The 13,142-nt window shown below is 35.4% G+C and overlaps 1 protein-coding gene and 1 long non-coding RNA gene across 5 annotated transcripts in view; one reads left to right on the top strand and one right to left on the bottom strand.

The window, feature by feature from the left end:
* Positions 1 to 52: 52 nt before the first annotated feature.
* Positions 53 to 13,142, top strand: part of LOC110439024 (uncharacterized) — a 34,136-nt gene continuing 21,046 nt past the window's right edge. For 2 of the 3 annotated variants that reach the window (XR_015513378.2, XR_015513376.2), the window contains exons 1-2: positions 63 to 228; positions 3,401 to 3,585. This is a non-coding gene — a long non-coding RNA (uncharacterized LOC110439024). Of the gene's footprint in view, positions 229 to 3,400; positions 3,779 to 3,823; positions 7,176 to 13,142 lie in introns of those variants that run through there. The other variant, XR_015513377.2, reaches the window with a different exon arrangement.
* On the bottom strand, positions 9,050 to 12,456 carry fgfbp3 (fibroblast growth factor binding protein 3). Of its 2 annotated transcripts, XR_015513375.1 has the most exons (3): positions 12,413 to 12,456; positions 9,466 to 10,542; positions 9,050 to 9,185 (listed from the first exon to the last, which is right to left on the bottom strand). XR_015513375.1 is itself a non-coding variant. In XM_087290448.1 (2 exons), the coding sequence occupies exon 2, from the start codon at positions 10,469 to 10,471 to the stop codon at positions 9,752 to 9,754; it is 720 nt and encodes a 239-aa protein (XP_087146574.1). In that variant the 5' UTR covers positions 10,472 to 10,542; positions 12,413 to 12,456; the 3' UTR covers positions 9,050 to 9,751. The 2 variants fall into 2 exon arrangements, 1 of the variants encoding a protein (XP_087146574.1); XM_087290448.1 differs by having other exon boundaries at positions 9,050 to 10,542.

Raw genomic sequence — 13,142 nt, 5'->3', positions numbered from 1 at the left:
CAATCATTGTGTAGCAGTCGAACCCTGGTGAAAAATGACATCGCACTCACGTGTGAATATTCACTGCCAACTATTATCGTGGGTTTTGTTGAATTGACGGTCTCTCGGGTGTAGTAATAGCTGCTGTCTTTTATTTTATGATTCATGAATGCTATTTAGGTTCAGTCGCAGGTAATCTTTAATCTACTAAGCGTGGTTGTTTGCACTGTTGATGTAGGTCATGATAAGGTAAAGTTAATTTTTATTTTCTGAAGGTTGTTACAAACTATTAATCTAAGATTATAGTGACATTAAAAATACACGCAGACATAAGCTATATTAACCCTCAAAAATATCTGGTGTGGTTACTCTCGCCCAAGGGTTCAGATAACTATTCTGTAGCTCCATCCCAACATGACTTTGGCTTATGGTAAAGTAATCTGTTTTTTACAAGCAACTTCGAGTCATTAAATCCTTACCAAAGTCCTTAATGCAGGCTGTGTCTATGCACGTTTCTGAATACTGCTTTAAATGATATCAGTTTTCACTGTGTCAGTAGCTATCTTATCTCACGTTTGACAAACCGATATGCTGCATGACAACTTGGCGATTTAATCAGGATTTGATTTTACTCATCATTATTTGATCAGCGATTAGGTGATGAATTAGGTCACTCTGTCTGATTGATGTGCGTGGCCAGATGTGCGCCCTGGTCTTCGATACCTTAACACCTTCCTTATTGATGTGCAAATGGTGCAGCTGTCTGGAGTGTGTGTTTTAGGTGATTAGAGGTTATCAGCCTAGTGGGGCACAACCAATAGTCACGGTTTCAAACATGTGCAAATATAACATCTCTAAATCCTTTCACTCTCTACTGGAGATGCTTTGCTTTTGGCTATAGAAATGTTTTATTACCTAGCAAAATTAAAGTTTATTGTCCATAAGTTTTTTCTTTGATAAACTTTGTGTTGGCTAAAGAAAACAAACAAACAATCATTTATATTTCACAGAGAAACTGTGCATTGTAGGATATTTTTATTTGCTAAAAACTAATAATAATTCCGGTGAGAAACTTTGCTTTGGTTATAATAACTGATTTATTCAAAAATATTTTGTTCTAATAAGATTTTTTTTCTTTGTCAATTAAATTTGTACTCACTAGAAAATCAAGAAAAGTTTACAATGGGTAAAGAAACCTTTTTAAACAATGGAAAATAATCTAAAATAAATGATCAAAATGTTTGTGTTCAACAGTTAAACTTTGCATTGGCTACAAAAAAAATGTTTTTATTTTCTAATATTTTTCCATTATTATGTGCCATTAATGACTGTAACAAAACATGGCAATATTTTCAGGTTATGTGAGGTAAAAGAACATCTGCAGAGACTTAAACTGACTTCATACAAAATATTGTTGGTTCTGTTCCTGTGGTATAAGGATAATTAGGCTATAGCCTTACTATTGCATAATAAACCATGCGTATTGCTGCTAAACACCACCAAGGCACAAAAGCCTGTAATAAAATGAGTTTAGTGTGAAAAAACGTCAGTGTCTTATCCAATGCAAGTTGCCACTTTAAATATACACTAGTGGAGAGAGACATCTAGTGGACAGAAAATCTTACATCTGCCTTACCCACTGCATGGGTTGCCATATCATAAAATAAATATGGAATAAAATTAATACTAAGAAAATAATAGATAGATAGACAGACAGACAGATAACACCATGGCAAAGATTTTGATCTTGAGATGCAGAGCTCAATTTCTACAGTCAATCAGCAGTGGTGATGCGCTCCTGACTACCTATAGGTTTGGGTCAATGCCCCACGTCAGCAGCTGCCAAAAAAGTTGCTATCACTTCTCTCTTTTTTTCTTTTCTTTCTCTGTCCAGACCCATATGCTTAATAGACTACCATTGTAAGATAGCACAGCACTATCCCTGATTGTATCACACAATATTGTTGTCTATTTAATTGTTTATTTTTTACTACTAATTTAAACAGTTTTGTTGTTTTTTCTTTTTTCTTGTCTTTACTATTTTTATTATAATTTCTTTAAGTATACTAGGCAGTGTATTTAGGGTTTGTTGAAGTGGGTTTATAAAGATAATATCTCTGTACACTCCCCGTACCAGAAATAAAGGTACAATAGCTGTCAATAAAGCAACACCTAACATTATAACTCAAGGGTACATATTAGCACTTAGAAAGTACAAAAATGTACCTCTTAAAATATTTAGGTACAAATATAAAGCTTTTGAGGTAGCAATTAAGCACAAATGTGTATCTTTGGAAAAGGTACCACCCCAGTGACAGCTTTTGTAACTTTATTTCCTAAGGTGTATAAACAATGGCATCTGTTTATTCATTCATTTATTTTCTTTTTGGCTTAGTCCCTTTATTAATCAGGGGTCACTACAGCAGAATGAACCGCCAGCATATGTTTTACGCAGCGAATGCCCTTCCAGCCACAACCCAACTCTGGGAAACACCCATACACACTATTTTACAATTTTATATTTTCTTTACAATCTTTTTCCAATTTAGCTTATTCAATGAATCTATAGCTTGTCTTGTGTGACTGGGGAAACCAGAGCACCCGAAGGAAACCCATGCTAATACGGGAGAACAAGCAAACTCCACACATAAATGTCAACTGACCCAGCTGAGGCTCGAACCAGTGACCTTCTTGCTGTGAGGCGATAGTGCTACCCACTGCGTCACTGTGAAATAAAAAAAGCCTATTTAATTAATGTTACCATTAGCCTATTCATTGTAGCTAGTACATTATTTATGATAGCAGAAATTTTACTTGCCAAGATAATACCAGCATTGTTATCTACTTTCAATATTTGCATTGTTTTCTGATGTCTAATCGATGCCACTATTTTCTTCATTAATTTTTAACATTTTGGTGCATCTTTCAAGTCGCATTGTCGCATTGATACTGTTCATACGGCAGATGGCGCTGCTGTTAGTACAGCACTGTCTCACTGGCCTGCCTTTCCTACACGTACAGTAAATTTGTTTTGCAGTTAGTGAAATTTCCAGCATTATCTTGTAGGACATGAGCTGCTTATGAGCTACTTCCAAAATCATCTTTATAAAAATGTTTGCTACATCCTCTTATGAAGCAAATTAGTGACGTGTGGCAAGATCTCAACTAGCACAAGAAGCAGATAATGCAAAAGAATGGACTTTACATCCAGTTTTACATTTTTAAAGCCAAACTTCATGAGGCAGCATGAATTCGATACTGCAGACAAATGAACGCTTCACAAACAGTAACTACTGTCTAGTTATTTCCTCATTGGGCAAATTAAGCATGAGCCCTGTGCTAATACCACATGGCAGAGCTTGCAACCTCTTGCAAACTAGCTGTGTCAGAACTAATTTTGTGTGTCTTGTGTCCCTCTTAGCTGTTTTCCATTGGATCGTCGTAAGGCTCAAGAGGCTGAATGTGGCATAAGGCCAGCTCGGAGAATAGAGCACTGCAAGGGGTCCGAATGGGTCACTTCTCCACTCTGCCCAGAACAACTCTGATGTGGGAAGCGTCTTGAGTCTCTTTGTGTGATTCTCAGGGGTCCCAGTTGGGTTTGGGGAGGTGAGTGTTTTTTCCCTGTAGATCAGGATGGGAAAGGAGGCCTTAAAGGGGCAACTGGCTGAATGCCTGTTTTAAATACTTGATTTATGTGTGGTGACTAAGAGCCAGTGTGTTTAGTAAGTGATGTGCCTGTGTACGGGAGACAGAGAGACACAGAGTGTCTCTCTCTCTGTGTGTGTGTGTGTGTGTGTGTGTGTGTGTGTGTGTGTGTGTGTGTGTGTGTGTGTGTGTGTATGAGTATATATTTGTTTAATAGACTGGGCTGAAGATGTGCAACTTATTAAGATTTACTTATTGACAAACGTGTGTAGGACACATACAGTGATTTAGGTCTGATTCCAACACATTTTTATAAGCATTTCAGATGTCTGGAAAACCTGAGAAATCACATGCACATAAGTATTCAAAGCCTTTGCTCAATACTTTGTTGATGCACCTTTGGCAGCAATTACAGCCTCAAGTCTTTTTGAATATGATGCCACAAGCTTGGTACACCTGTCTTTGGGAATTTTTGCCCATTCCTCTTTGCAGTACCTCTCAAGCTATATCAGGTTTAATGGGAAGCGACGATGTACAGTCATTTTCAGATCTCTCCAGAAATGTTCAATAGGATTTAGGTCTGGGCTCTGGTTGGGCCAATTAAGGACTTTCACTGAGTTGTTGCGAAGCCACTTCATTGATATTTTGGCAGTGTGCATTGGGTCATTGTCCTGCAGGAAGATAAACCGTCGCCCCAGTCTGAGGTAAAGAGCACTCTGAAGCAGATCTTCGTTCAGGATGTCTCTGTACATTGCTGCATTCATCTTTATCTCTATCCTGACTAGTCTTCCAGTTCCTGCTGCTGAAAAACATCCCCACAGCATGATGCTGCCGCCAATGCTTCACTGTAAGGATGGTATTAGCCTGGTGATGAGCGGTGCCTGGTTTTCTCCTCACGTAACACCTGGCATTCACTCCAATTAGTTCAATTTTAGTCTCATCTGACCAGAGAATTTTGTTTCTTATGGTTTGAGAGTCCTTCAGATGCCTTTTGGCAAATTCCAGGCAGGGAGAGGCTTCCTTTTGGCCACTCTACCATACAGGCCTGATAGGTGGATTGCTGCACAGATGGTTGTCCTTCTGTAAGGTTCTCCTCTCTCTACAGAAGAATGCTGCTGCTCAGACAGAGTAACCATTGGGTTATTAATCACCTCCCTGAGTAAGGCCATTTACCCCCGATTACATAGCTTAGATGGCCGGCCAGCTCTAGGAAGAGTCCTGGTGGTTCCAAACATCTTCTACTTACAGATGATGGAGGCCACTGTGCTCATTGGAACATTCAGAGCTGCAGAAACTTTTCTGTAACCTTCCCTAGTCTTGTTCCTTGAGACAATTCCTTTGTCTTCATGATTGGTTTGTGCTTTGACATGCCCTGGGACCTTATATAGACAGGTGTATGCCTTTTCAAATCATGTCCAATCAGCTGAATTTACCACAGGTAAACTCCAATTAAGCTGCTGAAACATCTCACGAATGATCAGTGGAAACATGATTTACCTGAGCTCAATTTAGAGCTTCACGGCAAAAACTGTGAATACTTATGTACATGTGATTTTTCAGTTTTTTTATTTGTAATAAATTTGTAACAATTTAAAAAAAAATTTTTTTTTTCACATTGCCATTGTAGGGTATTGTGTGTAGAATTTTGAGGAAATAAATTAATTTAATCCATTTTGGAATAAGGCCTGTAAAAAAAATTGTGGAAAAAGTGAAGCGCTATGAATACTTTCCAGATGCACTCTATCTGTCTTTCTGTCCGTCCATCTGTCCGTCCCTCCCTCCCTCCCTCAATCCATCCATCCATCTGAATTTTCAAATTTTTTTCTTCTTCTCTTTAAGACAAGCACCATTTAGCACCTCTTAACTGTTAAAACGCAGCTTTTGTGTTAAGATTTCCCCTACTGTGATATTTGTCTTGCTACTGAAAATGTTAAGTGAAGCAGCGATGATCACATTATTCAGTGTATGTTAACGACATCCGTCTACTTCAAAATGACTTTGTTAATTTCTTAAAAATTTCTTCCTCTCTTTTTTCTTGAAAAAGTTTGATGGCCTTTTTTAACTCAAAGTCTTATGCATTCTCCATGGGTAGCAAATTAACAAAACAAACAAAGCATAATAAAGGGTTTAAAGTCAGGGCTCTGTGAATTTAAAAAGAGGATTAAGTAGCAGATTAAAGCTTGCCTCTCTCACACACATTTCTTGTACAGACATAAAGACTCAAAGCTGATTATTATTGTGGAATTTAAAGTTATTTACCATTCACTCATGAACTAACCAAGGTTGCGAGGCTGCTTACCAATAGCTATCATCTCCTCTTTTGAACTCTTGGTGAGAGAAAAGAATGGCTGAAAACGCTTTTTCTTGACACGTCTGTCACTGGCCTTGACAATAAGCACAGTTAAAACTAAATATATTAGCACTTCTATATTTAATAATATTTTATGCTATATATTTATAAAACCATGGTCCAGTTACTGTAGTTAGGATGTCCAGTGAATCGCTTTGACTCAGAAAGTTTCTTTTTCTAACCTTTTTATCCAACAGTTTAGCAGCAGAGTTTGCTTAATAAATGTGTCGCTATGGGCAGTTGTGAGAATACAGAAAGCCTGGACAAAAGAGGCATTTATTCCCCACAATATTTTCTCCTTGTCCTCAAATTGGCTCATTAGGGGGCAGGTGAATGGCACTTAAATCGCACATTTTATTGATTTAATCTATTGTATGTGCTGCTCTATTTTCAGTGACCGTCAATTTTAAACAATTGATATGGTTAGCTGACTATTGATGCTAAGTGCAAAATGGTGAAAAGGCAACATACTCTCTGGCAAACACAGATTTAGACACAATATAACGAGTTCAGAGTCTCTAATGTTCTTTTGTGGGAGATTTAAACTTGTTCAGTTCATTTGATCTTGATTAAAAAAGAAATTGCATGTTTAGCTCTGACATTTTAAAGCTAATTTTTAACTTAAAGCTATAATGGCTTTCATTACATGCTTTCTCACAGAAATTACCAACCATTAAAATCAACGCTGTATTCTGTGCTGAATGCGCTTATATGTGTACAAGTGATGGTATTTTTATCAGCCGTAAACTTTTAAAGAGCTTAGAAATTGTAGAAATTAGTTAAAAGGAAGCCAGCAAGCCTCAGTGCTTCAGGTGAACTGTCTTTCCATTATAAAATTGCCATATTTAAGGCATTTCTTTAAAAAAACAGTGATCTTACTTGTCTGGTAGACAATAGGCCTATAAAGCACTGCATTAAATTACATTATGCCCCCCCCCCATGTGTTTAAAATATTACAGTTTATTTTACTCCGGTATTTTTAATGGAGTTTCTGCACTCGCCTGCTGATCCTGACAGCGCTATAGCGATAACATGGTCTATCATCTTAATGGCTTAAACTAAATGAATGCTTAAGTTTATTTAACTGAATATATTGTAATGACATTACAACTTTGAAAATTAATATGACTTTGAAAAAAGTCATATTAACCTTTCACTGGAAGTTTATTATTAGCTGAAATGCACTAGCAGTTCAGTTTTCAAAACAACAACAAAAAAAAGTTTTCACAGACAAGTTTGTATTTTTCTGCTGCTATCACTTTTACTCGACTGGCCTATATTTCTTCAATAATTTCTATACTTTTAATCCGATACATCTCCCCAAATGACATTCGTTACTACAAAATGAAACCAAAGAAACAAAGATGTTTTAGTGGTCGATCAATGCGCCTGCGTTACCTAAATGCCTTTGCGCATGTGCAGTCGATTGCTCATAGTCTCCGCGGTTCATTTCATTTTCCGAACAAGCACATGCATGTCATGATAGCTAGCGAGAAGCAGGTGATTATTGTTAGGCTTATATGGGCAAAACACGAAAATAAAACTAACAGCGACAGCGGCTATTCCCGTGATAAACGACCGCTCAGTTGTGACGAAGATGAACGATGCTAGCCTGAAGAAACAGAAATTTTGGTGTTCATCGTCAGATCGTCAAGAATCACACTGAGATAAAGGGCATATTGGGTAGCTATTGAGGTAAAGTTGGTTTTATTTTTATTTATATTCGGACTTTCTTCTTAATAATATAATTTCGGAAATGTATTTTTTGCAAATTCTAAATAGGAAAATCACAACAGCCGTCAATGACTATCACATTGTTCACAGTTTGTTAAAGAGTGCTAAATCTAATGTTTAAATCTGATGTTTTAGTCAAATGTTTGGCAGCCAAAATTATTATTATTTTTTTTTCAAACGTGAAACTTCCTTTAAGGGGAGAGCAGGGCACAAAGTAACACGTTTTGGTTTTGGCCAAATAATAAACAAAATAATGGGGTTAGACAAACCTTTTTTTTTTTTTTTACCAACAACACACATGTGTTTTACAAATGAGGACTGGGTTCATGATCGTTGGACCCATAGTTTCTGTCAGTATTGCCAAACGTGCCAGGAATAAAAATTTTACTATTTACCCCACCTGTGGGGCAAGTTGAAACAGACAGAGGTTTAGTTGTAACACATGCTTAATAAGGCAGATTTCACACTATTAATTTAAATTCAGTTTACTTTAGTATATTTCCTCAGTACTTAACTAATTAGATTTTTCTTCTACATAGCACACCATGCTTATTTATTTATCTATAATATAAACACATTTGGATTTATTTGCATTATTACCCTTTATTATTCAATGCATTTATTTGAAAAAGTTGAGAAAGTATTCAATATTACACTTAAAATTCATTTTTTTAAATTAGTTTAATTGGTATCCAACCGTGTGGACATATTTTACATACATACTTTTACAGATAAAAAAGTATAATTAATATATATATATATATATATATATATATATATATATATATATATATATATATATATATATATATATATATATACTTTTATGCTGCAAAAAATGTTTTTTCCTGTCTTTCTCATCCAAATTTCACCTTTTTAAAAAAAAAAATTGGCAGGAACACGTCTGCCGACACTGTGGTCAAAACCTCTGAAGCATGCCATGTTTAACCCTTAACTTAAAACTCTGTGTTACATATTACCCTACATTATTTTGTGCCTTGCGCTCCTCTAATATTATTGGTTGTTGACTGTTTTTTGTTAATTATGCTATATTAAAAGTATTTTATTTGCAGCTTCTTTACTTTTACTTTCATTACTTAAGTACATTAAATAGTAAAAAAAAATCTTAATACTTAAGTTAAATATACATTAGATACTTTTAAAACTTTTACTCAAGTACAATGATATTCTAAACAGTGACTTTAACTTTTACCCTTTGCAGTAAGGTATTTGCACTTTTACTTGTACTTTATACACCACTGCCTTTTGTGGTTCATTTAAGTATAAATGATAGGATTATTTTCTGCATAAATCTCTACATTTCTAGTTTATAAATGCATATTATTTAAATGTATTTTTTATTGATTTAAGTATAATCATATACAACAATTTTCATATTGAATAAAAAGTCAGTGCTCATGTGAAATACAAGTTACAATTATATATACAAAAAGTTAAGGATTAGTTCCGATATACACTTTTTTTTTTTACTTCTAATCCAAATATCTAAAAATTCTTAAATCAAGAAGAATTTTCTAGACATGTAAAAATAAAGCTTTGTTTTCAGAAATAATAAGTCAAAATTATGTTTTTTTTTTTTTACTTTAAGCAAGCAAAATAATATGCCAATAGGATTATTAAAATCTCAATTAAAACTTAAATCAAGATTCCTTTACTTACCCCACTGACAGGTTATTTGGCTTGTTTTATTAAACATTTTGACGTATTATTATTAATTTATTATCATTAGATAATACATAGATATTTGGATTAGAAACAAGACACAAACTAAATAAGAAAAGCATTTGTTTTATACATACATAATGCATGTTAAATTAACAACCAGTGTGATTACAGTAATTGTTAAACATTACACAAACTATCTCCATGTCTATTCATCTTCCTCATAACAACAGGCCTATTTTTATTCAGGCTGCATACTAGCATCTAAGTTGTATTACTGACACCTGACTGTTGTCTTTCCATCTTCTCCACACATTCTCACTCTTCACCCGATCCGAAAAATCATCCTGTTTCTCTTTCCTAACCATCAAAAAACTTGCCAAAGAATCTGCAGAGAGAATGCCATGATTCTCTGCAGTAACCCACAGCGGGCTCCATGTCTGAGAATTCATCATTCACTATTCCTTCGACCCCGTCATCTTCATCTTTCTTCATTTCTTCCTCCTCCTCCTTCTTTTCCTTCTGCACGTCTTTTTCTTTCCTCGCAGGAACATCAGTTTTCCGTTTGCTGTCTTGCGTTCCCTCACTCATGTGTGTAGTCGTCTCTACTCCGCTTCTCTCTGTGAGTTTCATGTGAGATGCACTGGAAGCCTTCTTGCACAGGCGGGTTTTCAGGACTTTCTCCCCTTCACAGGCGTTTTCACGCCTCTTCAGTTTGCTCACCACTTGCTTCCAGTACTGGGACGACTGGTCGTTGTACGCAGAGCATTCCTGAGGTTTTCCAGCAAACTGGCAGGTGTACGGAGGTTTAAGTCCATCCTCTCCGGCCACAGAGCAGCTCACCTGGAGGACGATGTTGGCTCCTCTTTCCAGCGTCTCCCAGGTGCAGCGGTGCCCGTCCTTTGTGCTTAGTTGACCTGAGCCCAGTGAAGGATTTATGGGTGTGATGTCTGATCCGGCCACTGCTTCTGAAGGCTGCCTGGACTTCTTTTTAGCCTCAGAGAATGAATGGAGGAGGAAGAGGAGGGAAAGGAGGAAGAGTAGACTCCACCCTCGCATGGCTGTGTTGATGAAAAGCATTTAAAACAAATATACGAAGAAATACCTAGGGCACACACAGCACCCTTAGAACAGAAACAAAATGACAGCGCCTGCAGAAACAGAAAGATGTAAGGCATGTAAGTTTGTTGTAGTCAATAAAAAATAAAACAAAAAATCAGGCTATTACACTGTAAAAATGCTGGGACAACACACACACAAAAAAAGTTAACTTACTAGTTTTTACAAATTAAGTGTATTGAACAAAACTTAAGTCGTCATAGTGAAATCTCAACATTGTTTCAGCTCATTTTAAATAAGTAGCTTAAACAAGCAACACATTTTTGAGTGTACGTAAATTAATAATATTATTAATGATAATGTTATTAATAAATATATATATATAATAATACTTTGGAATAAAGTTAATGCAACTTAACTTTTTAAAACTAGGTAGGCCTACTTTCCAAGTTTAACAATGCTAAACAATTAATGTACGTTTGAAAAAAAGCACTGAGCCTACTGTAAGTAGCATACTGTAAATTAGAGATGTCCAGATCTAATCACATGATCAGAAATCGATCCCGATCACATGGTTTCAGACTCTACTGGTATCGGACGTTACTCACAATCAGTTCTCAAACATATATGTTCATATGTTCTTACAAATATATAGTCATACATATATGTTAACAGAGAAACAGCAACGCTTGTGGCATGACATCCTTTTGTTGCAGAAACACTATTGGTTAAATGCATGCAAAGTAGAACACGGAAGCAGTTTGAATTGGAAAGTGCATGTATGTGTTAGATCAAATACAATACAGCATCATTTTTGTGAAACTGTATAACAATAATATTGTAATATTTTGACAGTTCTGTGGCATTTGGGTTTAGGGTTGCAGTGCAGGGTAATCCTTATTAAAATACAATTTATTGGGTAATTTAGTAAATAACAAATAATACTCTGTACAACTACTGTTTTTACATTACAGTGATGGTTAGGTTTGGGGTTGGGGTGGGGGTAGACACTACTATATTTAAATACGGTACCATATATTATACTATAATTTAGTACTTATACTAGAGTTTAATACTAAATAATTTAATAGATAATATAAGTTATTCTCATTAACTTCTGGCCACAACCATATCTGATCTAGCAATTGGCCAAGTATGTCTGCGGTCTAGATGTATTATAAAGTTTATGACGACCACATTGCTATAGCAATCTGTGTGATATGTAAACTTAGGATTGCAAGAGGTGAAGAATTTGTTATTTATTACTTGATTGTTCAAGCTACCTCAAAGAAATGCTCTGTTTGTTAACAGAGTTTGTTGAATGTTAAAAGAAGGTGAATTAAATAAAAAATGAGGAACATCCTGGATTTGTTTCTTCGCTCTTCTTTATTCTTTTTTTATGTATTATAAAAGTATGAGATTTCGGTATTGGTAGATACTCAAAATCAAATGTCTCTGGCAAAAAAACCTGATAGGGACATCCCTACTGTATATACTCGTTTACAAAGTAAAAACCAATAAAAACAAAACAAAACACACAACAAAATAACTAATTTTAACTAAACTGAATGCAAAAATAAAACTATAACAACTATATACAAATTACAATTAACACTGACATGTCATACTCTACATACGTGAGCAATTTTATACAATAAGTTTAGTCATTACATTTTATTTAATAGCAATTTTCTAATTATTGTACATAACCTCTACATTACCAAATTAAAATGATTACATTTATAGTCAATTATAACTGTTTGTTCGTCTAATTTCATCAGATCTGCATGAGGTTGTATCAGTTTATATTCTGAAAGGTCTAATGATGCAACCTTCATGATCTTAATAAACAAAACTAGCCCACAATTTATCTGTTTCTTCTTCATTTACACGCACCTGTATTATAGTAAACAAAGCTGTACATTTTATTATTTAGCATTTCTTTCAGTGTTTTTTACTTACCAAGCCGAGTGCTCCTTCGGGACTGCCAGTGAGAGAGATTTGAGGAAGAATAAGAAAGGAGGGGGAGAAATAAAGGATGGAATCGAAGGATAAAGGAAAAAAAGAGGTGAGGGGGGGTGTATGGTGGATGTTTTTGGGGGCATCAATAGGGTATCCAAACCTCCCAGAATCTGGCACGTCCCTCCTCGTCCGAAGACAAATGGACACCCCTCACCCCGTCCCTTCTCTGCACTCCTTTGTCTCCTTTTGCCCAATCTTTCAGTTTCTCTCTCGCCTGTCCTCCTTTCCTGAGCACTTGATGTCTAACAACATAAATGAACAGAAAATTCTAATTACTTTTAACCATTAAACAAGCAAATATATAAATAAAAATGAGTAAAACATGGGATGCTTAATTGCTTTTTTATTTAAAAAAAACAAACACTCTTGTTCCAACTGCTTGTTTCTTTTTTTACATTTTAATTATCCTTGGATAGAGCTGAATTTTCCTCGGGAGACAACAACTTGAAAACTCTTGCGCCTTGATTTTGTGTTTTTGTTTATAGCCTGACAGCATCTCTGTGTGTGTTAATGTTGTGTAAAAATATCTTGATATTTTAGAGGGTGTTTTATGATAATGATAATTACTGTTTTTGCCAAGTGTGTATTTGTTGTGGTTGGGTGATTTAGGCTAGTAATAAATACAAAAATAGGACACTAAAGCCATAAGGATTCTTTTAAAATAAAGAAT

The sequence above is a fragment of the Danio rerio genome, chromosome 17, assembly GCF_052040795.2.
Source record: "Danio rerio strain M-AB ecotype USA chromosome 17, GRCz13ab, whole genome shotgun sequence".
Lineage (NCBI taxonomy): Eukaryota > Metazoa > Chordata > Actinopteri > Cypriniformes > Danionidae > Danio > Danio rerio.
Note: the sequence above shows the minus strand (reverse complement) of the source record. Positions and strands in the feature narration are given on the sequence as shown.